At 37.5% G+C, this 27,779-nt stretch overlaps 2 protein-coding genes across 3 annotated transcripts in view; one reads left to right on the forward strand and one right to left on the reverse strand.

Moving 5' to 3' along the window:
- Positions 1-19,047, reverse strand: part of MRPL13 (mitochondrial ribosomal protein L13) — a gene marked incomplete at its 3' end in the record, with an annotated part of 32,713 nt that extends 13,666 nt beyond the window's left edge. Inside the window, exons 1-6 of one of the 2 annotated variants that reach the window (XM_082296979.1) lie at positions 18,965-19,047; positions 18,262-18,385; positions 15,397-15,490; positions 13,689-13,749; positions 2,358-2,444; positions 1,920-2,041 (exon numbers count right to left, since the gene is read on the reverse strand). In XM_082296979.1, coding sequence (XP_082153105.1) covers positions 1,920-2,041; positions 2,358-2,444; positions 13,689-13,749; positions 15,397-15,490; positions 18,262-18,385; positions 18,965-18,991 — 515 coding nt within the window. In that variant the 5' untranslated portion in view covers positions 18,992-19,047. Of the gene's footprint in view, positions 1-1,915; positions 2,042-2,357; positions 2,445-13,688; positions 13,750-15,396; positions 15,491-18,261; positions 18,386-18,964 lie in introns of those variants that run through there. The other variant, XM_082296980.1, reaches the window with a different exon arrangement.
- Positions 19,048-19,144: 97 nt separating this feature from the next.
- MTBP (MDM2 binding protein) overlaps positions 19,145-27,779 on the forward strand; it is a gene marked incomplete at its 5' end in the record, with an annotated part of 29,261 nt that continues 20,626 nt past the window's right edge. The window contains 10 exons of the mRNA XM_082284523.1: positions 19,145-19,220; positions 19,638-19,718; positions 20,738-20,811; positions 20,929-21,074; positions 21,555-21,613; positions 22,478-22,622; positions 24,148-24,265; positions 24,822-24,956; positions 25,755-25,849; positions 26,637-26,709. Of these exons, the coding sequence (XP_082140649.1) occupies positions 19,145-19,220; positions 19,638-19,718; positions 20,738-20,811; positions 20,929-21,074; positions 21,555-21,613; positions 22,478-22,622; positions 24,148-24,265; positions 24,822-24,956; positions 25,755-25,849; positions 26,637-26,709 (1,002 nt within the window). The remainder of the gene's footprint in view (positions 19,221-19,637; positions 19,719-20,737; positions 20,812-20,928; positions 21,075-21,554; positions 21,614-22,477; positions 22,623-24,147; positions 24,266-24,821; positions 24,957-25,754; positions 25,850-26,636; positions 26,710-27,779) is intronic.

Here is a 27,779-nt window from a genome sequence, read left to right on the forward strand (position 1 = left end):
AAATCAAAATACACTTTTTCCTTCAGACAAGAAAAACATTATTATTTTTCCTGTTACTTCATATTGAAAACTCTTCCCAAGATCAAACTGCTAAAAATGTGAGCTGAAGGTTAAATTAAAACTTATCTGACACCAGCAATAGTCTGGTTGCAGGCCAGGACAAGAAGCCAAAATTACAACAGAGATGAGCCCTGCAGTTAGTGGAGAGATGGTAGATAACCATCTTCATTCTTATCCCTCTGCTAGATCTCACCACTTCCTGAGAGCAGAAAAAAGGTAGGACAGAAGTCCAACACAACAAGGGTTAGGTATGTCTCCAGGCCTTTAACTGTCGCCATAGGTGGAGTAGTTGGGTGAAGGGAAACTTTTGCCCCAGTATCTACACTCAGAGCATTAAAATTCTCCCAAACTTCCATTTGTTCTTCCCTACTCCACCCAGACCCCACTAGCTCCACTTCTCTCTATCATTCTCTCACTCATTTTAGACCCAGTACTCTGCTCCTCTCAGGCCCACCTATTCCCTGTTTTTTCTCACCTTAATACCCACTTCAGCTCCCCAGCCCTTCCACAGGAGGAACACTATGATCCTCTGAGTTGAAAGCCTCCAAATCTACTACAGGATTTCTAAGGCAGCAGTACTCCCCAACCCCCATAATTGGCACAGAATAAAAAGATTGTATACAGAGAGCCATTACCAGCAATCAATCCATATGAGACTATAGAGACGAGAAATATAAAAAAAGGGGAATGCTTATTTTCTCTCTGCTTTGAATTCCTCCAGAGGGAATGGTTCCAAGAAATTATGGGAGGGGAATTCTAACAGCAGTAGTGTTCTTACCTGCAGATTTTCCCCAAGGTTAATATGCTGACATGAAGATATTACAAAAATTAGTTTGACAGCAATGACTAAATTAGATGGCATTAAGTTTATTTGTCCTCTGCCACACACACCTGTGAGTCAACAGAATGAGAGTGGCCCAGTGCTAAGGAGATGAACTCAACCAAGACTACAGTAGTATGCGGGGACAAAGAAATGCATTTCAAAAGCTCTGGCAGCACAACACTATTTCCTTTGACAATACAGATACTCCAAATTAGTTAGCTAAAACTAAGTGCCAGCTCCTCATTCAATGCTAAATTATTGTGGAGAACCTTTATCAGTTTTAATACTAAACACAGTATAGAAGAGTACAGTATACCATACAACAGGACAGGCTTATCAACTTTAATATACTGCAGAATTTTGGTCAATGGTGCAGAATCTAAACTTCTTCAGGGTTAATCCACTGAAATCTCACAGAAACCACGAAGTCTCAGGAATTTCAACTCCATTCAGTAGTGAGGATAAAAGCAAATATAGCAATTTTTATCACTGATATAGGTTAGAAGAAGTCAAAACCAAACTCCCTGTTTCAGCTCAGAAGAGGGCTTAAAGTATTTGCTGGATTCTGTTCCTTTTAACAGAGACTGTAACACAGAGGTGCCTCCATTACATGGATGCACAGACCTATTTTAGTATCATCTAAGATGAGGAGGCTAAGTACAAGTGATTTTTAATAAGCTTTTGAAAGTTTACAGACGTGTGTGGCATTTCCTTTGGCTATGGCTAAGAGTTATACATTATGGAGCACATACAACTCAAACCAGGTAATGAAGCTTTTCATTCTATTCATTTCACTCTATTCATTTAGATGAAGCAGAGAGTTGAAAACATGATTTTAAGTAAAACTTTACTTATTAAAGCAAAGACCAGAAACAGAAAATTTTAGCAACTATTGTTCTTTGTTTTAATGACTTTCTCTCTGAAAGAAAAATGACATAAAGAGAAAGATGACTACCTTTTTCTTACTAATAATGTGAGAGTCTATATAATACATATGCAGTCAATGTGTCCTCTTAAAAACATCTAAGATACTTACGGAGTCCAAACCTTCGGAAAGGCAGCAATTTCTTCTGGTGTATATTCATCTAACCTCTTGGGGACTGCACGTGGCTGAGGAATCTCTTGTAGAAGGTTCTTCTCTATATCTTCTGGAATAACCTGAGACAGGTGAGAATAGTCTTAACCATCTGATTGTTTAACAAACAACACCTGTGCCCACAAAGCCAGACCAAAATTTGTCAACAGTACTGTGTTCTTCATGCTAAGTGTTTCACCCAAATACACCAATCTCACGTTTTGAATCTCACAGTTCTGTGAATAATATGGAAAAAACCCAACTACATATAGATATATAGAAAAAAAGCAGCTTTTTTTTTTTTAAATTTACCTTTTCATGACATGAGAGCCATTGCTAACACTCCCTCTCCACCTCCATGTAATACAGGGATGAAAATGTAACTGCATGACTACTCACATCTTCAGGGAACAGGTGTAGCCTCTGCATCAGAGTTCTTCTCTGAAGGTTTTTTGGAAGCATTCTATAAACAGCCAGTTTAACAATCTGAGGAAAGGTAACATAGTAACAAATAATCAGACAGGTTACAGATAACATGAAATAGGCTAGCTGTGTTTCCCTCTACCCACTCCATTAATCACTGAACCTCTTTTCAGTTATCTTCTTTCAGGCTGAAGAATTCTGGCACCACATTCAGAAGGCACTCTAAACATCAGTTTAAAAAAAAAATAAATACTCCTTTTCATATAAACACTCATTTTAAGAGCCATGTAGAACACTTCAGCTTAGAAAGTTAAGAGCTATATTTAGCATTGTGGATGACTGCATAGGATCCTTCAAAGAATTGAGAAGCCTGTGGTAACTCTGTATTGTATTGCACATTTACATACATATATTGTTTACGAAAAAAAATAAAATATGCTCTAACAAATTTCCCAAGTGTTCCCACCAACTAGTTTAACATTGTAATTTGCTGCGTTTAAAATAGTTTTATAATTAATGCTTTGTACCTTAAGCAAAGCTAACATACCAAAACATGGCTTCATGAACTTACTATGTATATTTCCTTGCTATTAGTTCCAGATGAACAATCTTACTTCTAAACATCAGGAACGAATAGAATTTGTACATCTACTCTAGATGATGCTTATTGAAAAGTAAACAAATTTCAACAGGATTTTCTCTTGGACTCTAGCAAAGATGCCTTTTATTTAAATACAAAACACATTGTTATGGACTTCATCCAGAAGGGAAACCATTTGTAAATGTACAACAATGCACACAACTGCAGGAGACAAAAAAAAAGGTTTCATAAAGGACAGCAAAGCATTTTGGGCTAGACCTATGTGTAATTTTATAAGTAAAATGTTTGCTCCAGGACACCTAGATATAAACTAACTCTAAATCAGAAACTACCCAGGCATGCTAAGAGCAACATCAAGCTCAAGCCAATAAACCACACTGAAAGGCAGGGCACTAAGCACAAACAAATCTCCCAGACACCTGGATATTTTCCAAAGTCTATTGAGCAACGTGGCTTCTTTTTATAAAAAATTAACTAAGGGAATTCAATTGAAATTTTAGAGACAATCACTGAATTCCCAGGTGGAACCATGTTAAGATAAGATTTTCAGGTGTTATGCATCCAGTACCACAAATCTGTGGACAAATACAATAAATCAAGATGACAGGAGAAATATATCAGGTCATGCAGATTAATACACAGTTTTGATACTTTCTCTAATAAAAATTAATAGGTATGTATTAAAAACCAAAGATGAAAACTAAAGCTTTTTAGGGATAAAAACTATTCATGCTTGTAGAGCAAACTGTAATTTATTTAGGTCAGTATACTATGTGCCTAGACAAGGGCAAGAAAAAAACAGAAAATGAACCTTCACTGGTTTGCTTCACTGAATACTAAAAATCAAGTGAGATACCATAACAAAAAAAAAAAAAATATGGATATTAACAGCAGCTCATGTGAACAGCCCTTTTATCATTAACAATTTTAATAGCATATGCTTATTTTTCTTTCTATCCAGTGTTTTTCCTTATTGCCAATGAAAGATCAAAATGCATCAGATCTAAACCAACAAACCCTGAGACTTCACAATACATTGCCTGAGGGGATTTTTTTCTCATCTAAAAATTACTTTTAACTTCAGACTGTGTTAGAAACAGTGTTGATTTCTTAGACTAATAAATTGTACATACACACAGTCCAGCGTATGACCTCTGACCTATACAGATACACAGAGCTAGTTATTTAAATATTTCAGCCCAATGAAAATAGACTTTAAAATACTTTAATGAACATTATGTTAAATACTTGATTTCTTCACGCAACCAATGTTCATGTTTGACTTTTTGATCTTCCTCTGTCGCATGTGTGTTGGGGTTTTAGGAGCTCTCCTGGTTTTTTTCTTCTATTAAAGGAATTTTGCCCATCCAGGTTGCCAGGGGAGCAAGTGGCTGAGTACTTCAGAAAAACAAAAGAGCTAGCTACAGGGTGGGGCGCATTTGGCTACTCTTTTGTTTTCACCTGAGTGTGTGGGAGCAGTCGGTCTCGGCTTCCCGAGAGAGGGAAGCTGCTTTTCTTCGGCCGCTTTTCTTTCTGCTGGAGAAACACCGGGATCCCCAGCCCGCCTTCCCTGCCCCGCTGGGAGCCCGGCTGTGGCCGCCCTGCCCCGCTGTTGCTTCGAGCCTTCGCTGCGTTGTAGCCGTGCTCGCCCTGCCTGCCCAGAACTCCGGGGGGTTCCCCGCTTGGATACATCTCGTCTGCCACCCGGGATTTGTGCTCGTCCCTGCAGTTCCAGCCTGCTGTTCCTGAGGGTCCGGCCGGACACCGGGATCGGCTGCCCAGGGGTTTGTGAAGCCTTTGTCCCATCCCTTCCCGGGATCCCAGGCCGCCATTGCCGCGTGCTCCCCGAGCTCGCTCCGGAGCGCCCCCTGCAGCCGCGGGGGAACCATCGCACCTGCCCTGCTCACCGGGAGCCGCCAGCGCCCCTGCCGGCTGCGAGCGGAACTGCACCCGAGGGGAAAGGGCCCGACAGCCGAGAAGGCTGGCACTGGGTTTGTGATTGTTTGCTGTTACTGCCAGAGTTATTGCTGTTTTGTTTTACTGGTTATACACATATAGATATATAACAGTAAAGAACTGTTATTCCTATTTCCCACATCTTTGCCTAAAAGCCCCCTTGATTTCAAAATTATAATATCTTGGAGGGAAGAGGGTTGCATCTGCCATTCCAAGGGAGGCTTCTGCCTTCCTTAGCAGACACCTGTCTTTCAAACCAAGACAATGTGGCAGACACATCTGCTGAAACAAACCAGGGAGGTAGAGCAGCTGGTCTATTTTGGTTGTAGATACTTCTGATTGGTGAACGTGTTCTGAATCTTTTATCTACATTACAAAAAGAACAATTCAGTAGCAAAAATGTGCCTATTAAAACAAATCACTCTGCGAAGAATGACTGATTTATATACTCAGGTTTTAACAATGAAGAAACTTTCAATGTTGTGTACAGTCACTGCAGTACTATCATGAAAACAGGACTTCAAGAATGATAATGGATAATGAATGTTCATGGCTAATTGTATATTCAGTAACAGGCTCTGCAGGTAAGTATCCAAAGGGCAATAAGCATAATCCAAGGCATGCTGTGATACATCTATTCTCCATGCTGCTTAAGAACTCACTTGCCTTTCCATGCCCCCTCACACATGCAAGAAGCTTATAACCACAAGATCTGGAAGAGAAAATTCGGTTCACATGAAGTACAAACCATTTTTTACTAGCAGGCAAACCACAGAATGGTTTGGTTGGAAGAGACCTTTTAAGGTCATCCCATCCAATCCCCTGCAATGAGCAGGGAAAACTTCCTCTAGACCACGCTGGTCAAAGCCTCCTCCAGTCTGGTCTTGAACACTTCCAGGGATGGCACATCCACAACTTCTCTGGGATGTCTGTTTCAGTCTCATCACCCTCACATAAAAAATTTCTTTTTTATTTACAATCCAAATCTCTTTCAGTTTAAAAGTATCACTCCTTGTCCTGTCACTACAGGCCTTGATAACAGGTCTGTCTCCATCTTTTTTGTAAGCCGCCTTCATACACTTGAAAGGCCACAGTAAGCTCACCCCAGTCATTCCTTCTCTAGGCTGAACAACTTCAACTTTTTCAATCTTTCCTCATAGGAGGGGTGTGCCATTCCTCTGATCATTTCTGTGGTTCTCCTCTGGACCTGCTCCAACAGGTCCATGCCTTTCCTGTGCTGGGGGCCCCAGAGCTGGACACAGTATTCCAGGTGGAGCCTCACCAGAGCAGAGCAGAGGGATAGAATTGCCTCGCCCACCTTGCCGGCCATGCTGGTTTGAATGCAGCCCAGGATTCTGATTTACTACAAGGTCATTAGTCCAACTACAGAACAGAAGGCTAAACAGGGAGCCAGGACACAAAAGGTAGGGCTGGAAAAATTCCTTCATTGTAACTTCTGCCTCAAAGACTCTTCTACAAGCCAAAACAAATCCAAACCCAGCTACTGGAAAGACCAAGTTTACATCCAACTTCTTGCCCAAACTTCTGCCTACAGCCAGAACTTCCTTTTCACTGCTGTGATGACAGATCAAAGAAGTGCATAAAGCACAGGCTTAAGTGAAGTTGTACAGACTGGTTTTGCACCTTGAGTACAGCTGTGTAACAGAAAAGGCAGATCCAACCAGCAATACTTGCAGGGTGTTAAGTAATGGTGTTGGAACCCTCGGCTCTTCTGTTATCTGAACTTGATCAAGTTTTACAAAAAATACATCAACCCTAAATAAGAAAAGTATGGAACTGCAAATCTGCTACTAAACTCATTCTAAACCCAAACACAGATGCAATGCTCCCTGAAAACACACATCAGAACACGTTTCTTTCTGGAATTAACAATAAAACCTCTTTTTATATGCTTGCAATACACTTCTAATAAAAGAAACCTTATTGCTTTCTATGTGATTATGCTTATTTTGAGCTATTAAAATAGTGGGAGTTTAATTGTACATGAAAGTTAAAAAACCTAGTGATTTCTGTGAGATTTCAGACTGGCAAAGTGGTCCACCCATCCACAGGTCTCACTGCAACCTTGATGTCAGTTTAAAATTGACTAGCACAGCTTAACAGTTTATTCACTTATTCACAGACTCCCACTGCCTCCTCCCCAAGTCCTTTATATTTAGTACCAGCAATGTGTTAAATTCCGTATCCTCTTAAATACTTACCCCTGAAGACTATGATGGTTTCTCCATCAGGTAAAGACAGCCACCATCAGATGTATACAGCCAACCCAGCATTAGTATTTGGGGATTTTTATACTACTGGCATGCTGTTTGCCCTGATTTTTTTTGAATTGCAAAATTCCTATTGGCTCTAATTGCAATTGTCATCTTGAATACTGCAATACCTTTTTTTTTTTCAGCTTGGCTAATTTATATACTCACAGCATAGACATGCTCTTAATAACAGAGTTGTATGACATTATTCTTTTAGTTTCCAATTTAAAGAGCTAATTAGAAAGAATCTGAAGGCAGCTTTATTAAAACTCTTGCACTTTCAGTCCCTTACAGCACATTAATACCTTTTATGAGTACAAATAAATTAAAATATATTTATTTGAAACACTGTGAGGCTTAAACATTTCAATTTTTTTGACAGGCTTTGGCTTACGTGCAACTTTTAGACTATGTCTGATGGAGACAAGTTCTGAGAAAGATTCTTTGCCAGATAAAACACACTTTAAAGATGAAAATCAACAGAGCAATACCACTCCTGGTACTGAGAAGCACAAAATAATTGGCTGAATTTCCAGAAGAAAGTCTACCCTAGCAGCTGAATTAAGTCCAATAATCAACAGGAAGCAACTCTAGAACATGGGAAGGACACATTGCTCCAGAGAAAACAAAGTGATTAATTACAAGGCATGCCAAAAAAACCCTAGAAGAATTTCAAGAGATACAGCAGTTACTTGGAGGCACAGTTTGATACCGTATCTTCCTTCTACGAGTTCATGGTTGTCTGTTCTGCATACAACATTGTTCTTTTCACCGCACATTATAACACAAAGACCTTTCTCTTTCTACATCTGACAGCAACAGTGAATATACTCAATACTGCCATCAGAATCATTTGGTCACAGAAAAATTAAACTTCCATGCATGTCATTTGGCTTTCCACTATATTTAGCACTTAACAAAAATGCAAAGCCTCATGTTTTCTTTAAATTATTAACTTGACTCAAAAATCAGGAATGGATTAAGACTTTTTAATACAAGCATTTATTTTTGTGTACTATGAAGAAAACGACCAAGTCAGCTCTAAGACTTATTCAAATCACCTAGAGGTTTCCAGATAACATGCCCCATAACAGTATTCTCCTCCCCATGCAAAACTAACTTGTGTACTTACTAATCCAGACTTTGAACTTTTGTTCTACTTAATTAAAAAACATTACTCCCTAGTAATAGAAGAAAATGCTACTACTAACTGTTCTAGCATGTACACATTATTCTATCAATTATTCCTTACTGATGCAAAGAAAATAGGTTCTCAAATACCAACAGCAAGATTTAACTGTCTTTTCTGTCTGAGCTTTTCTTCAAAAGACCATTATTAGGCAGATATAATGGCAAGTCTATACGTGCAAGCTGTTGCTAAAGGGCATTCAAAAGGAGAATGAGAACATTTTAAACTCCTTCATATCAGAGCCAGCAGCTGAACAAACCAAAACCCTGACACCCCTGGAGGCTCCCTCCAGGCACACTTCCATAGAGCTACCCTGCTTCACTTAATAATCTTCCCTAGCAGGTCACAGGCAATACAGCCTCTGAATACTGCAAAGGTCAATCCTCTAACTGAGCATGTGGTCTTAGCCAAATGTAATTTCTTCTTTTTCTTTTCTAGGGTCAAGTTTCTGATGGAGCCAGGAAAAAAAAAAAAAAAAAAAAAAAAAGCCAAGTTTGCCTACCTTTCAAATAGGAAATCAAAGAAAAATTGATTGAAAACTCTGTCCTAACAGGATTACTATCTACTTCTACAGATTAGATCTGACAACATTACTTCGCAGGCATTTAAATGAAAAGTCGTAAGATTTTTCCAGGAATGTTTTTCAAGTAATCTTTGCTCCCTCTCAAATCTGAGATTTAAAACTACATCTTTTAGTCTTTCTGTATCAAGTACCTAGAAGTCTAATTTTGAAAGAGCTGGTCTCGTGCCCACCAGCAGTTTTCCAGCTACTAAAACTTCCACAAGTTTTATTTAAGAAAAGCCAAGAAAATCCCAAACCTCTACACATTCCAACCACCTACACCTCAAATAAAAAAGTTTACCTGTTTCCTTTATTTTCAAAAGATTGTCCTGGCAAAAAAAAAACACACCAAAACTTTCAATCAGATTTTTTTAGCAACCTCCAATGGAGGTTAATGCTGCCTGCCCATTTATATCCTAAGGTATTATTCCTGCCATACAGAATATTAGTATTATATTAACCTGAATAACAGAGTGGCTGTTTTGAACTACAGCAATAAAGTTTCATGGTACACCTAAAGAACATACTTAACAGTTTTGCATATGGGTGGTCCAAGAATTTACATTCAATCTAAGTCACAGAAATGTGAACAAGCTGGGGTTTTTTTCTTCAATAAGCACTTCTTAAAGTAGCCCAGCCAACTCCAATAAATGAGTGCTATTCTCTGCTATTCTTCAGAAGAGCAGACAACTGAAAACACTAGAAATTAAACAGATTCAGAGACACTCCTCTCTGCATGACTCCTGAATGAACTCACACATATTTAAGGTAAAAATGTGCTAGACAGTACTTTTGATATTTTTGTCAACACACTAATTTTCACCCTTGCATAAACCCAAATTTTTCTGAAGTCCTGAAAAACTTGGCAAAATGAACAAGAAACTCTAAGCTCCATACAAAACATCAACTACGCAGACTTCTTTTTGCATTCACTGCCCCATATTAACATAAAACATACTTAGCAGTGGGGAAAAAAAATAAGTAGTATTTTTCCAATCTCAGGTACAAAACTATACATCAGAGATCAAACACTTATGACTGGACACGTGAAGTTTTTTATTCCTCTCAACGAAGTAGAGAAGTCAGGGATTACAAATGGTTGCCATGGGAAGCTTTCAAGATCTGTCTGGATAAATCCCCAGCAGCCTTATCTGACCTAACAGGTGACACTGCTTCAAGCAGGAAGTTGGACTAGAGATTTCCTGAGGTTCTGTTCAATTTGAATCATCCTATGGCCCTTAAAAAAAGGCACATGTACATTCAAATTCAGCACAATCCCTCTGAAGCACTAACTACCACCTGCAAGAATATCAGGCTCCAAATATATGAGAGATACATTGGGGTCAGCCTCCATTAAGAGAGAGTATCAGATCATCAACCTTGGTGGTACCTTAAGAAGGAGCTAGAAATGGTCAGGGATGATACTACAGCAACCTTGTCTAAATTCTGACAACTACACATATGGCTTTCAGCCCCCCCACATAAGCATAACTATACCATTTTGCATCAAATTATAATCTTTTTAACCAGCCATTAGCTGTGAACCAGTTTTTCCTAGAAACACTTTGTATACTAGAAACAAAACTAACAGAAAAATATTTATCTTGGGGATTTGTATATTTGAATTTAGATATACATAGGTCAAGACAGTGCTAAGCATTCCTACAGTCCTACTATACACACACACACTCAGGAAGTCTTACATAAACTGAAAATAGTCAAATCCACTGGAAAATCTCTATGTAGCACCACACAAGTTTACAACATCTTTTTCCTTGGAAATAGTCTCTTCCATTAATTTACTGCCTTAATTTCTGTAACAGCACTATTTCCAAAAGCAATGATGACTCATCTAATGAAGCACTACCAGGATGAATTAGCAGGAGTCAGTAAGTCCAAGGGCAGAGAAACAGCAGTAGCCTCCAAGACAAAAGTAACACTTTACAAAATGAACATATGGATGCCACAGGAAGATACAGCCTGCTTCTTACAATCTTCCTAATTCCACTGGCTTCACAGGAACTGAATTTAATGTAATTGAAAGAAAAAGGAAGTGAAATAAAGTGATATATAAAAGTCTCCACAATAACGATGTGTCACTTAGATTATGATTTGAAGATCCGTATGTTACTCGGGCTGGCATTGTTCTCTTTACAGTACTACGTTTTCAGGTTTTAAAAGCTAGTTCTAAAAATAAAACCTGTTAATAAAACGTCATCATAATTTCCATTTTTGTCATATCCCAATGCATTTCACACCAAAACAATTCAACTAGTAAACAAATATTTCTAGCCATAAAAATCTGTTACAGCTACAAATACAGACTGTATCTTGCCAAATTACCATCCACTACTACTAATTATGACAAAAACACGTCTGAGATATCTTTATGAGACAACTGAATGCTTCATTTTCAATAGAATGACAGTTAATTGCTGAAGACTCTCCACCATTGTGTTAAAAAAAATAGTGTCTCTTGCTAAATGAGACCAAGACTTGAGCCACATCACCATTTCCTGAGCCTTTGTTCAACATGCCTCATTTTTGGCAATGCACTTAATCCTCTTCTGTTTGCAGAGAAATTCATCTATGAGTCTGGCAAGAAAAGAGGTATTTCAGAATGAATGCCAGAAGGTAATTGAGAGAACATCCCATTCTCATGCCCTAACAAGTTGTGTTACACTGCCTCCCAGCGCTCAGCATCTGCCTGAAGTTCAAATGAAATATATTGAAGAATCCATTTTAGACATGGAACTACCAGTAATTCCCAAAGGAATGACAACTATCTTAGAGGCTGCTTGCAAAACCATTTGTTTTGAAAAATTATAGACAGAACATTATATGGAAATGTAGGATTTAGTTTCACTTTATTTAAAGAAGGTATGACAGTAAAAACAGAAACCAGGCAAATTCATATGGTGGATCACTTTTTTATTGAGTACTGGCACTTGTATAAGGCAGACTTGGGACAAACCAGGATTTCCAAATCATTGATATGTTGCTGCTGATTTATCTTCCTGCCCCTCTACCTTTACCTGCTGCTCTACAGTACCTAGCAGTGTGCAATAGGCATATGCCAAGGCCCAACATATTGCAAGAACTGCAGCTGTGGAAACACCTATGCAGAAAGCAGAAGATAAGATGCAGAAGAATCACCAGGAGCTCAAGGAGGAGATGAAAGAGTGCCTTCTCCAAATCTCGGCAGTACAGATCAGAGACTCTGCTACCAAATGCGGACGTTCCCCAGAGAGAAGGTACATCCCACAAAGTGAGCTGTGGAATTTCCTGTGTGACATGAGGAGGTGGGGTGGACAACCCACTTCTGCTCTGGCACCTCTGTTCCTAGAGATGAAGATGCTCCCAGAGATGGGTGAAGAGAACCTTTGCTTCTGAACAGCTCATCCTTAAAATGGTACCCCATTAGCTCGAGATTGGACCCTTGAAAGCAGTTGTGGGGAAAGCTGTGAGTCAAGGGAAGGGACTTTCACACGTGAGCAGAGAACCAACCCAGGTGGCTGTCTCGCTGTGACATTGAAGCCATGAGAGAACTGCTTCTTGTGGAGATGTCTCCATAGCATGAGCAAGAGAGACTCCTCTCCCTAAGTGAACTGAAAAAGATTATTATAGAGGTGGTAACCTGACTGAAAATCTCAAGGGTTGTCTTTTTGTGTTGTCAGTGGCAGAAGGGAGAAAGGTGGGGGGAACAAAAGTGTTCTGAAGGTTTAGTCTGACTTTTTTCCTTCCTTTTAGGTCTGTTAATAAACTTCTTTATATTCTTTTAAGTTTTGTGCCTGCTTTGCTTTCTCCTAATTCTTATCTCACAGAAGGAAAATAAGTAAGTAATGGATATTTTGAACCAAACCACTACATCTAGGAAAATGAAGAAACACTTTTATATTTTATACATAAAGTGGCCCATATAAAAGCATTTCAAAGTCAAAACTGAATGTAAGTATCTATTAATCTCTGTGGGTCTTGTATCATGCTCTGAAACATTAGTACTTAACGAGAATTCAGTCCTCCAACGCTGTCCATTCAAAACTCTAGTAGAAGTAATTCTACAACTGTGTAAGTCAACATGTCAAAATGGATCATGCCAATCTGGATCCCTATTTTTTTTATCAGTACAAACACATGAACACTGCATTTCAGAATTTAAACAGTCTAACATAGACAACAAAGATGCTTACGTTCAACATAACCATCGTTTCCATTTCCTTCACAGACCATGAATACACAGCATTGCAGAAAAGATTTAAAAAAACATCATCACTTAAAACCTCCTGTTGAATTTCACTGGGAAAAGAGGCAGATGCACTTTCTAACTTTTTAAGATTAGCATTATTCTTGCTGGCTCTTAAAAAAGCAGTAGGGTCATTAAGCTGAAGTACAGTTTAGCTAACTCAAACTTATGGCAGTTCACTTATGAGAAAGGTCAGACCCCTGAAACTAAAAGGAAGTAAATAAGTGAAAAATTAGTGAAGCAAACAAGCTTGATTTGCTCCTTTGGACAGCATGGAAAAATGACAAAAATACACAACCTACAATCTAACCCCAGAAACGTTGTTTACAAAAATGGTGTCCCAAGCCAAGCTTCTAAGAACCATTAGTAGAATGTGTGTAATCTAACTTTAGATACCTAACTGATCCCATTTGTTTAGGAGAACTAATTAACTTGAAATCAACCAGTTTCACAAATGAAAGAGAAGAAGGGGAAAACACTTACAGCAGTTGGATCCTTCAAATGGAGTTGAGTGGCTGTCACTTGTTTGAAACCACCAGGATAACTAGAAAAACAAAGCAAACATACAAGCTGAATTCTTCACGCTCAAGCACGATGTTATCATAAGTATCACTACATCTTGAATGATAGTGTAATGGTATTATAGGGACTCAGAAAAGGAAGGTGTTCTCACGAGGCCAAAAACTGTATTTTATTTATCCTGTCAACTATCTAATTTTAACACCACTTCTATGTTCTTATTTATTCACTTGAGTATGAAAAAGCTTGTGCTTCACAAGCAGATGGGTATGTTTTTAAAACTGCTTATTAAGTACACCATAACAGCTATACAATAAAACAGGAGTAAGATATGCAGAACTCTGAAATATTTCCAGATGATCAAGACTCACAACCAGTCTGTGGCTGACATAAAACACATCCATTTTGAACTGTATTTATTATTTTCTTGCTGTAGTAAGACTTGGCATATCTACAGTAATAAAATTTTAGTTTTACTGCAATGGATCCACCTTTCTAAAGCCTATATCACATACTGAAGCTACACTAATTCAGATTTATGCATAAGCTTTTAATGACCTGATAACATGCAGTAAGAAATTACATGGAAGTCAGGTAAAGCTGAGTTTCATTTTGATTGAATTATATCATTAGGAATCAGCCTAAGTGAAATCAAAATAAGCCCAGCATCATTAAGACATGTCCACTGAGCTGCATGGACTTAAATATTAGTTTCAAGTGTGCAATTTTTTTACTTATTCAAAACCAACTTAGATACTTATGCAAGTGCTTTAACTTACATGTTAAGTGTTTAGAGAAAATTTTAAGTCATAGGGGAGGTGGAGGAAAAAAAAAAAGCACACAATAATTTCCATCAGCTCTCAACAAGAATTTCTCAGCAATTCAGCAATTTCAGGATTGCACCACTAGCAAAATCAGCTTTCTCAATGTGATTTATCGATCTTCCAACTGGATACACTGTGACATTTAGAGATTATTATGTAGTAGTAACACTACTCATCAGGAGCACTGAACTGATCACTGACACCCTGTCATTGATGATTGCACTCTCTATTGTAAACAAGTTATGTCTGCCAGAATAATGTATTTTACACTACTGTATATAACAAGGTACTTGCACATCAGTACAGCTTGAGAGCATTTCATTTTTAAATTGTTTTTCCAATTTTTTTTTTCATCCTCTGATTGAGTATTTCCTGCAAGGTAAATAGGTCCTAATAGGATAAAGTAATTAAAGTTGGTGACTATATATATATCTTAAATGTGTAGTGCCAATGAAATTACCTTTTATTACACAATAAACAGAATAGCCCAGATCATTGAGTCCAGAGGTTAACACAAGACACAACCCGGCTCACCAATTCTGTTAACTTATTCAATTTCCCTGACTACTTTTGAGTTAAGTTCCCTAGCAACATACACTGGGGATAAAAAAAATAAAAAAAAAAAAAAAACAACAAAAAGAAAGAAAAAAAGAAAGGAAGAAAAAGGTTTATGCCATTTAAAATATCTTAACACATGCAAACAGGCAAACAAACAAAAAACCCTAAAAGTTTAAGCCAGCATTCCCTTTTAAAGCAATATGCTAAAAAGGACTTCAACTATTAAGAAAATATGACATTAAATTTACCACAAGCTCATTACCAGAAGCTTTACTTACTATAAAGCTTACCCACTATGTGAAGAATACACTTTCTGTTCCCATTTGTTACCAGAGAAGGCAATATGTCTTGTATTTATTATGACAACATGATCTCCACAGTCATCTACAAGGTAGAAATAAGTGGAAAATATTGAAGAAAACCACAGAGGGAATCAACCAAAACAACTATTATGTGTACAATACATAGATAGTAGCATATAAATACACCTTCCATAAAACTCAAATTTAAAATCTGAGCTTTTAAAGTCAAAACATCCAAATCAGCATTTAAATACCAACCTTAATTACTATTTTTAGCACTATCAGTTTAGAAGGCAGGTGAGAAGGTAAAATACCATCAAGCCAGACGACTAAACCATTGCAATTATTCAGCTAAGATCTGGAAATCTGGCTTATGGGCAAATTTCTATTCTATTCAACACATTATGCTGCATATGTACCTATATTAAAAAAAAAAAAAAAAGAACCACAGAAAAAGAAGGTTAATTCCAAATGATCCTAAATATTTTTTATTTTACTTTTTCATAAAAACAGTATCTGTGCTTACTGAAGGATTGAACAATTTGGGTAAGTAAAATACTTCTATTATGTAGTTACACTCTCAGGCTAAATATATAAAAGAAACAAAAATACTGCATTGAGGGAAAGGTGGGGGGGAAACCCTAAAAAACCAACTCTGTTGGGAAAACTCCCACATTTTCATCTATCAAACAGGAGTGAATGTTACAGCATATACATGTATGTTTAGAGATATACCAGTAACTTTATTATCAAAAGTTTTTTACATGCAAAGTCTGTAATTTATCACCAACACCCTGCCAGAAACAGTTAAGTGGATATTCTTTACTAATAAAGTGCTAAGAAAACCTGTATTATCTAAAAAAAAATCACATAAATAGGAGAAAAGATGTAGTTTTTAATTTCAGAAGTAATGATCTTGATCAGCTGTATAAGCTGTAACCACACATTCAACTAAAACGAAAATGATCTGTCCAGTCCCATTTGCATCACCCTATTAGAACACAAGTATTTGAAGAGGCTCACCTGACTAAAATATTTTTGAGTCGGTAACAAAGCAGCTATACAAAGCAGGGCTTAAACTGACCATGCATTTTTAATAGGAGCAATTAATCAAAGCAATTTTCACACCTTATTTAAGTTTTTTATTATTTTTTAATCTTGTGTGCTTTTAATGCTCCACTTTCAATTACAGCTGAAGTGCAAATGCAATTTACACATCTTTGCTGTTGCAGCCTTTCACTGCTGACAGTTCAGCTCTAAAAATGCTCTCTGTCTACATAAATATCAGGGAACTGACACTGAACTTCATGACTTTTTGGTTTTTTGGCTGGAAAGATGAAAGAATAAGCTCATCTAAGAAAATTGTGGCCAACAGTTTTTCACTTCCATGAGCACTGAATTAACAAATATTAATACCATTTAAAAACAAAACAACAAAAAAAAATGCCCATGATGTTATTCTGTGTAAGGAGCTGTTATCTCACAGACGCTAAAATAATTCTTAGTTAAAAAAAAGAAGAAAAGAAGCATCAGGTACATCAACCACAAGTTCCTGCATACTTTGTCCTTCTAAATGTCTCAGCAGTAGTAACCAACCAATTGGTGCCAACCTGTGTAAAGCATTAGTACTGATTTACAGAATATTTTAAACCAAATAAAGTTGTCCTTCTTTCCAAGACTTTAAAACTTCACAGACATAAAAGTATCACAGTTCTTTAGCACAGGGCAACCAAAACATTTTCCTCTCAGTGTCTGCTTTATTTCTCAAGACAGCCTTAAGTCTCCAGTGACATCTTGTGGATACAGCAAAATTTACAACAGCAAAACTCTTGACATTTAAAAGTCTCCACAACACTACAAATCCTACCTCCTATTACGAAATAGATCGAGTATAATTTTGCTATGTACACTTTACATGTATGAGCAAATTTCAAGGCTTCTTTTATGTTTCAGCAATGTCTCTGGAAAAATTTGCATGGATATTACAGGAAACACTGTACCAGTGGTGTAAAGGATCAACTTTTTATTATTTATAAAATGCTTATCCCCATGAGACAGGCACTACAGCATTACAAGTAATGAACAAGATTACAGATACATCTTTACAGCCGAATATTCTAATCTGCAGAAAAACAAAATTATGGTTTTATTTAAACCATTAAATTGAAAGGTATCTTTCAACAATGATTGTCTCCCATTTAAGAATCAGACAGGTACCAATCTCCTCATCATAGAATGTATGAGGCAGGAAGGGACCTCTGAATGTCATGTCATCCAAACCCCGTGGTGAAAGCAGGACCAGGTTTTGAAAATCTCCACAGATGGAGACTTCACAACCTCTTGGGGAATGACTTCCAGTCACTCTCACAGTAAAAAATATCTTATCTGATGTTCAGAGCATCCTGTGTTTCAGTTTGTGCCCACTGCCTCCTGAAAACAGGACTTCTTTGCACCTTATTCAGAATGAAGCACTCCAAGACTGTGGTGCTGTGTACCTACTGAAAGGTAGCACTCAGATGTTTCATTATGTGCCATGTGAACTAAATTTTTACACGTAAGATTAACAAAACATGTTCTGAGGTCTTTAAAAAAATGAAAGAACAGCCCACTGCAATTCAGCTACTCAAAATGAATCTCAAAATCATAATATCCTTTATACATATTAGTAAAGAAACAACATTAAGTTGTGGAGGGGTATGATGGAAAAAGATGAGAAAGAAAACCAATTCATTTATAATTTACAAACAATTGAGAAATGTAATCCTTTATAGCAGGCTTGATTTTAAAACTGAAATTGGAAGAAACATGCATGTGATAAAAAGCAAATTTGCTCTCATCCATTGCAATACTCACTTAGTGCATGATAAATAGGTTTATGTCTGCCTTCGAGTCTCATTACAGTGGCAGCTGCTATTTTTCCTGGGGGCTGCATCTTCGCATCGAGGAGGTACCAGGCTCTGGCAAAAGTAGCCCATTGCTGAAAAGAAAGAGGGTCAGTACTTATCACAGTAAAAGCTCACGCTACCATAATCTAGCTTCATTTATTAGACCAACACTTCTTTTACCTTCAAAAATACTAGAAGAAATATTCAGCACCACCCCCTTCAAATAACCTTTAAAAGGACAGAGCACTGCGATACACACACTGCAGTGCGATGTATACATGTGTAACACCACCGAAAGGTTACCGGCCCTGACGGCTTTGTTTCAAAAACGCAGATCTCCTGCTGCAAGCTTCCATTATCGCTACTTGAACTGCAGCATATTTAACGCCCAAGGTCTCTGTCCCTCCCGGTGAAGGGCACGGCTCCCCCACACGCACCTTTCAGACCGCGCACAGCCCGAGCCGCCGCCCGCGGGAGTTCCTGTCCCCCAGACGTGCCGCACACAGCGGCTCCTGCCAGCGGGACCCTCAGGACCAACGCCGGGGGCAGCCCCGCGGCGCTCCACTGGGGGCCTGGGAGCCCTCCGTGCCCGCCCGCTCCCTCACGGCCCCGAGGTCCCGTCCCAGAGGCAGCGAACGCCCCGGCCGGCCCGAGGGGGAAGCCGCGCTCACCTGGGCCGCCCTGCTGTAACTCGCCATCCCGCCGGGCGCACGGCGCGCAGGCAGCGCCGCGCCGGGGCCGCGGGAAGCGGAAGCGCTGCCCTGCGAGGGGCGGTGCCCGGCCGGCAGCGCGGGACCTTCGGAGCGGCGCCTCCGGAGCGGCGCCGGCCCGGCCGCGCTCCCGGCCCGGCCATGGACCGCTACGTGCTGCTCCTGAGCTGGGGCGAGCGCAGGGCCGAGGGCGGGCCCGCAGCAGCGACCGCCGCAGGTACCGCCGGGGGACGGGGCTGGAGGCCGCGGGGCCCGGCGGGCGGGCGCTGCTCTGGTGTCCGCGGGGCTCTCCTGGCGCCTGCCTTCCTAAACACCCCTTTGCTTTCAGGCTGCAAGGCTTTGGTGCCTCTAACCTGCAGAAACTTCGGGGGGGGGTGGGGGTGTTCCTGCTTTATTGCGATGCTGCCGTGTAATGCGTTCCTGAGCATGACCTAAAGGAGAATTTAGGAAAATTTGCTTTTTTAAACTGCAAATCTGCAGGTGACATTTCTCTTAAAAAACTCAACCAACCCCTTTCCCCCTTCTCCCCTAAACTCACCTTCCAAAATCACACTGAAATTTATACTGTATTTGCAGGAAAGTAAGATTTAACTTCCATAATTCATTAGTTTTAAGAAATACTTTTTTTTCCTAGCTGCAACTGCTGCAAACGTGTGTCAGTTCCTGAAAGAAAGCTGTAATGCATCTATAAATGCACATGCGAGCACGTTCCCAGGTAAATTTAGCAATGGACAGTAAGGGCAAGTGTTATCAAGGAATTGGCCTATCATGTTTTATTAGGGGAAACAAGGCAGAAATCTAAGTAAACCCAGTTGCTGCAGTATGGGCCTGTTCCTGCTGCTCCTGTTTCTGTGGAGAACTTATGTCAGCAGCTAAGGTGTTAGGAGATGATTAGATAGACTGGATGCGAGAAATGACAGGGAAAGATTTTGAAAAATTGACAAATTTCAGTCCAGTTGAGCAAAGAGTAGGAAAGAGATTTGTTTCTTGTGTCACTGGGAAGCATAATACTTTAATTACTCCTATAACGTCTTCTGATTTTTTTCGGTAGAAGCAATACTTGTCTGTTGGGTAACAATTCAGAACATTAATCCGTGAATATTAAATCAGTTTTTCATCTTAGAATAGATTTCTGAAGATCTGCTGTAGTACTCTTAGGGGCTGGGTGTTGGTGTTTTGTTGTTTTGTGGGGTTTTTTGTTAAAAAAGTACTTTCTTACTTCTTTACTTGATTTATATATCTACTGTTATAAGCTCATCTTGTCACAGGTGTCATATAATTGGGATTCATGTGGGAAAACCACTATAAGCTCTTAAAATTCACGAAGATGGGAATGTTAAGCTGTTTTCAACTTCTGTGCTTTTTATTGCATAGAAATGTTGACGGAGCATCTCATTTTGTGAACTCTGTAAATCATTTTTATGAAAGTTGTCATTTAGTTCAGGTATGTTACGGAACATGCAAATAGAAAGCAATATTACCCAGAATAGAGAAGAGGTCAAAGGTTTTCTTACTTACTAACAGTCAGAGGGTCAGTAATAGACACTTACCAAGACACTTACCTACTCCTTAATATATTTAGAACTTAATTACGGTACCAAAGGAAAGTAGAACTCAAGTAATTGTTGCACATTAAATGACTTACAGAGTCTTTCAACAGACATGTTAATTGTAATAGAAAGAATAGATTGTCGTGAATTAATTAATTTAAATAATTGTTTTATCTCTTTGCAGCATGCTCAGTGGCTGGTATTCCAGGCACAAAGAAATGGTATTTTGCAAGTCATGTTATTTGTGGTTATTATCAGGTAAGGCACACTTCTTTTAGAGTATAAGTTCCTCAACTGTCTGCTTCTCTATAGAACAAGTTAAAACCACGATGTTCAAAATTCTTTTTGCTTATTTAAGTCTTTTTGTTTGATTAGTTCTGCAGTTCTGACTGGGAGGAAATAAATGTTGACTCACAGAAAAATGAAGACTCATACCAAACAAGCATTGATGAGAACCTGGGAACCACACAAAATTTTGAGGAAGATGACAGTAATAGCTGGGAGTCACTGTCTCTGACTGAGTATGTGTATTAATATTTTTATTTAAAGTATAATGTTCTGACATCTAACTGTGATGACCCAAGGGGATCAAGAAGTTTAACAAGTGGGAGTTACTACCGAAGCAAGAGTTAACTATGAACAATCCCCTACTAGTACTGAAAATACTTTTATTTTGTTTAGCATAGCTTTAAATTTTTTAGTTACAGATGATTTTTATAGGATAACTGAACAGTTTCCTAACAGCTAACATATATACAAAAATTTATTGCTAATTTGCCTTGAATCCTACTTCCAGTTTTCCTTCGGATTATTTTGATGTCATTAGGCCTACTTCTGTCTCAGTAAAAGAAGAGATGATTTCTCATAGCCTAGGCATGTTTGTGCACAGAGTTTCAAAGCTGTAAGATACTTACATCAGGTACTATTCATTAGTTGTAACTTGTGTTTCTAAATGACTTCATTTATATTTTGGTTCTGAACATGTTGTTCTTCATTTTCAGTATCTATGATGAAGCTGCTGAAAGTCTGCATCAACTAGCTGATAAACTGCCTGCCCCAGGTAATTTTTCTTTAAAAAGTGTCTTGCTGGAGTTTATCTTGTTAGTTACTGCTCTAAAAATTCATCTGGTAAAAGCATAGTGAATGGAAAAGTTCAGAGGATGTTAATTTGGTAGCTGAATTAACATAATGCAGCTCTTGCAGGTAGTTTAGGAACTTGAGCATGGTTGGCATTGCAGATCAGCTTGAGGACTAGTTTGCTGCTTGTTTCTTTGGCAGGCTGTAGTTCAGTAGAATTTAAGATAGCTGTTTGTATAATAAATTTATCCATCTGAAATGGTACCAAAGTAATCGTAGACAGTAAGCAATACAAAACTCAACATAGGAAGTTTCTTATTATGAAAAAGGAAGATGTTGACATCAGGCTTACATCTGGTTTGACAACTGCTTGCTTGTGGGTGGGAGCCAAGAAGATGAGAAGGAAAATGCATCAGAATCGTTGGGTTCGGATTTTGTAAACTGGAGATACAGATCACTTTGCATGTTAGGGTTATATAATGTTGCAGAAGTTGATTTGGAATAGCATAGGAATGCAAGAAGAATGAAAAATAGCAGTTTAGAGTGTTAAAAGTAGGAAAATTACATAGCTTAGTTGTACAGGAGACAAATCTCATTTATCAGTGCTGAGTGAGAGCGAAGGGTATTGAACCACAGTCACTGAGGGAATGGTGAAATATTTTGTGTTCATCTAAGAGGAGCAGCAAGAGATGAGCTAAAATGTGTGAAAAGTATTTTAAATCCTGAAGTTATGTGATCTTTTTGCCTGTTTTAGTGCAATCAATGATAGAATAGTATTGGTTATCTTTAAATGACTGACTGATTCACTGAATCATGATAGTTTTAGTCATATACAACTGTTTTTTAGGCAGAGCAATGGTTGATGTAATCCTGCAGGCTGTTGAACGAGATGGACCCAAGTTAAGGGACTGCTTACCTGCTATCGGTGCCCTGAAACACCTGAGAGAGTGGCACTCTGCACAGATCACTATTGCAGCAAGTGATGCTAAAGGGTATGGCATTTATTTTAGGGCTAAAACAAGGCCACTTCTGTTTTGTGTTAGCATAGATCAGTGGGTTAAAATAGAAACAGCATCTTGAGTACTTTATGTGTATATTTTGAAAATACATAAATTAGTTGTCTGTTATTGTATGAGGGCAGGAATTACTTAACCTGATTTATTGTAAATACATGTTCTAACCAGAGAAGCAGGCAAAAAAGCCAGTCCTCTGCACTTCTTGTTTTCTGTGGGAGCAAAGGGTAAAATATTTTCCCTTTCCCTTGCTAGTGGCTTCAGTGTGATACAATGTTTTCAAGTTGTATTATGCTACATAATCACATATAGATTGTAGTTTTACTGTTTTTTTTTTTTACATGAATCCTTACTACTGCTGGTTTTACTTTAAATTTTATGTTACCTTTGGTATTACATTTCAGGGAGGGAAAGTAGAGTGTCTCATTTGTCCCTTTTGAAAATGGAGTAAAAATGCTCTATTACTTCCCATATGCTTTTCAAGATTCTGTTATTATGAAGAGTTACTGAGACTATTAATTCAAGTTGACGTTAAGTCCAGTAATTCCCTTACTATCCTCCTCTAATTGGCATATAATGGCCATGATATGTCTCAACATATAAAACTCAGTGGTTTGGGTTTTTTTATCCCATGCAGTGAATGATTGTGTGGAGGCTGAATAACTTGGCAAGGTCTCCTGCACTTTCCTTCCCCTCCATGGCCAAAAGATTCAAATTTGCTTCATAGAATATGTGCTTAAGATTAATCTTAAATTAATAAAACTGTTTAAAACTAAAAAGGTGAATGTTCAGTCCTTGGATAGAATAAATAATATACCTACTATATAGTATTTCCTGAGGTGTGTGGTGGACAAGAAACTTACTCAGAGACTTCCACAAACACTTGGTCTCAGTGCTTGTTGACATCATCCTGTAGAACCATCTTTTGACTGAATAAATTTTTCTGCTGGCTTTTATGTAAAGTGAGGTTATTTGGGTATAGAGGATCTCTGATGAAAGTTATTTCACTTATTCTTCTTGTTCTGCTGATGGTGCTGATTTCCCTTAGAAGTCAGATGGACACCAGAACCCACAGATACTGACTGTTCTCTCTCTTGTTGAATTTGGATAATGTTTGTGCTGCAGTCATGTCTCCATGTAGAAGGTTAACTACAAACCATCCAGATGGACCAGTGATAGCCCCACTGATGGCTACCAGGCTTTGCTACAGCTTTAACACCCAACCTTACTATGTTGTGCTTGCAGCTTGCCATTGCCAGTCTTATTTGATGTCAAAGTTCTTTGCTGTCATGTTCGTGGAGCATATGAACAACTTCCTTTACAGAGCCTGAATGAGCAATTCTATAATACTTTTTACTTTGTGTAATATAAAGCTTTATTGTCTGTCTTGACATACACAAGACTGTTTAGTCCTAAGAGGTCATAGGTAAATTCTGTCAAACTGCTCTGTATGTTCATTTGTAATGCTAAATTCAGTAAGATTAATTCTTCTGTATTTTTACAGTAGCTGGCAAAAGATTGCAGACTATCTATCAGCAGACTTTGTATCTTCAGATGATATCATGAATATTATTGATTTAAAAGAACTCTGGAGAGGAAAGATTCAGATATGGGAAAGAAAGGTAAAATTACTTTTTTCAGCTGTGGTTATTTTTTAAAGCATCTGTGTACCTCATTTAAAGCATTTATTGTGCAGTGCATTTTATGTCTTAAGCCAAATTTGGTTTCAACCATGTAATTCAAAGGTAATGTGCAACTTGTCTGGGTGGGTGGCAGGATGAAATAATAAATGAGATCAATGCATCAAGATTTGAACTTCAGAAATCCAGAGCCTCCCCTCTGAAATATTTCTTAGAACTTACTTAGAACTTACAAAACAATCTAATTTTGTATCTATCACAAATCATTATCATGTAATTGTAGGTCATTACTGCAAGCATATGTATAATGTTTCTGCAAAAATGGAGAGCTTTGTGACATTGTTTACATTTTCACTGTTACAGTTTTGGATTTAGTAGTTGGTTATCTAAGTCTAGTATTTTTTCTTAGTTTCATGGATCTGATGGAAACAAATATAATACTAATTGTTAAAAATAATAACACATCTAACTGGCTGAAGAGAAATAATTTTTCTCTCTTTTTGACACAATTATTGTCTTCTTTTTTTTTTTTTTCCAGTTCGGATCAGGAGTAGACTTTCCAGAATTTCGTATAAAGAGCACTTCAGCAAAGACATTCAGGACTGCAAATTTAGGCTCTTGCTTTGCTGTTAAAAAAGAGTGGCAATCAAGGAATACTGATGCTTTGCCAGAAGCAAGTATTATTCTTGATCTTACTTTGAGTTTTAGAATTAATCTGTTTTACTTTCCTGAGAAAAGTAGTAATTGGGTAAACCTTAGTTGGAACTGAAAGTTCAGTATAGCAGTAATGATTGGGTAAGATTGAGGAATACTTCTTTTGTTCATGTGTGCTCTCAAAGCAGGTTCTTAAAATTTCATCTGTTTGTCTTTAGGACTACAATACCAGATTTTTTTCAAGTAAAAATTGAAACTTAGTTCAGTTTAATAATCAAAATAGCTAAATTATGAATTCTGTATTTATATAACCTTTTCCACTTAATTTTAAAAATTTGTTTGGGTTTGGGGTTTTTTTTTTACACTGTTGCTGTTTCACTGTTGTTGTTTTCTACTGGAAGTAGATAATTGATGGGAACTCCACAATCATATGTGTTGATGAAAACAAAAATGAGCATTATGAAAATTGGTATCAGTTTAGAGTTTGTTATTTCCATTGTTAAAACATGTGCATTTTGTACTGCATTTGTCTGTTCCTGGTAGATCTTATTTTATTTTGGGTGAGAGCTAGAACTCATTTGATGCACATTGTTGACTTTCTACAAAGTCATATTTATTAAACAAAATTAAATACCTTCCTTGTTTTTTATATAATTATTTTTAATATAACATTGTGAAGTGTTTTTGTATTTCTTTATACCTCTTTCAGATGTTATCTGTAAGGCTAATGCCTCCAGCAAACCACTTGAGGAAGTTCTCCTGAGATAGAATTATATGTAGTGTAATATATATAGGTTTTTATTTGATCTCTTTTCAGGTTTTTCATTACTATGGTCCTGCACTGGAATTTTTACAGATGGTGATGCTGTCTGATCTACCTTCCATTTTTATATCAGATCTGGAATTTGAGCTGTATCCCTTTTTTTAAGGATCTAAACTACTACTGATAATTGTCTATAGCAGAAAGAAAACAATCAGGATCTCCCATGGAAGCAACAGATAGATGAGGACAGGCAAGGGTTCATTCAATTTTAGCCTGCCAAAATAGTCATAGTGATTCTTCACAACTGGATTTTTAAATTTTGAAATTTAAATTACACTACCAATAACCAGGTGTTGTTGATATTATTGCATGTATAATTTGTCTGTTGATGTGCATGCTCTTTGTGGGAAAAGAATAGAGATTTGTTTATTCTGTGTAAGTTTTAAAAAAAATTCAAGCCTTTCTAATGAATGAAGGTAGCATGCTTCAAAATATAGGAACATTTGTCTACAAATCATGTTTTTATTGTGCAGCAGCAAAATCTGTGGCAAGATACAGCAGATGAGTTCTCTCTTGAGTGTGTGTGCTGCAGAGATCTCAAGGTATATTACTATGGGTTTTTAAAAGTATGGACTTTTGGTACTAGTCTTGGTGTACCAATAATACCTTAGGATGTGTAAGTCTGCCATGATTTTGAATATATAAATATCTGTTTCTGTCAGTCTATAATAGAGATGTCAGTGTAGTATTTTGTCATATAACATTTTCAAGTGTATCACTTTACCAAGAAAGATGAGCTTTTTATGTTTTGTGATACTGTAATATCAAAAATTAGATACTTGCAATGCTTCTTTCAAATATGGTGGTAACTTGATTTGTAAAACAGAGGTGTATAGTTCTTTGTGAAGATAAGGTTCCTTAAACTGTTCTGTTCAGGAGCCTGTCAAGAAAGAATACCAAGGAGACATCTACATTGCTTTTGGAGCAGATTTCTTTTCTCTCTGGGAAGGTAAAAACTTTTTATTTATGTATAGCAGAAAAATGAAGGTATGTATATTGCCTGTAAAAGATACAGGAATAATATTTTTAAACCTAGTTTCTATATAAGCTTCTTGAATATTTAGTTCTAAAGCAAGTATGAATTTTAAAGTCCATGCTATACATACCCACTGAACAGTTTTCTCTTTATCTCAGCTAAATTTCAATCTCCTGAAACATTTTCTAATTTTTAATCCTATCCTGACAGATAATTTCTCTGCTACCATAATTGAACTATTGATTTTTTTTAGCAAAACGCAGGCTTGTGTGCAGCCTACCAAATGTATCTAGTTACTGTGAAATGGTAAGCTTTTTATTTTACATGTGATTATTCTGATTTTGGATAAAAAGAGTTCATGAAACATTTACAATCCTACTTATTCCTTCCCTCCTCTGCCTTGGAGGGATAGTGAGATTATTCATAGCCACAGTATTAGTTTGAAGATATTTTTCGTGAATGTTCTATCACCTTTAAGTACAGGGTAATGCATCTTGTTTAGGAAAGTTTTTTAGTGTTTATAAAATAAATCTATGCCAATCAAAACAAAACCTCCAATTTGAAAATGCTGATACAGGTATTATTAATAACATACGGTTTTTATTTCCTGTGGAGATGGTATCCCATTATCAGGCTGTATGTTTAATTTTCAGTTTATTTGGGTTTTGAGTAACTCTTTTTCTCCCCTGCTACTCCATTCTCCATTAGCTTAGCCAGAAACGGAAAAGGTCCTTTTTCTAATGCTGTACCAAAAATATCTTTTTAAATGGTTTTATATTGGTAAATATCGCAGGTAATCTTCATTTTACTTAGGAACACTGAAAACACCTTTTACAATTTAAGGCCTTGCATTTCTACTAATTTTTTTAAAGAAGAAGCTCAAACAGTTACAACATGTTCTCAGGTTACTTTTTAGAGTCTGCACATGTTGAATTAAATATATTTTGAAAATAGCAGTGTCTCATACGGATTTTTTTCAGTCTGCTACTGGAAATATTACATGTTTGTTGGCTTTTCCAACACTTGCAACAACATTGTTTTAT

This window comes from Coloeus monedula, assembly GCF_965178545.1.
Source record: "Coloeus monedula genome assembly, chromosome: 1".
Lineage (NCBI taxonomy): Eukaryota > Metazoa > Chordata > Aves > Passeriformes > Corvidae > Coloeus > Coloeus monedula.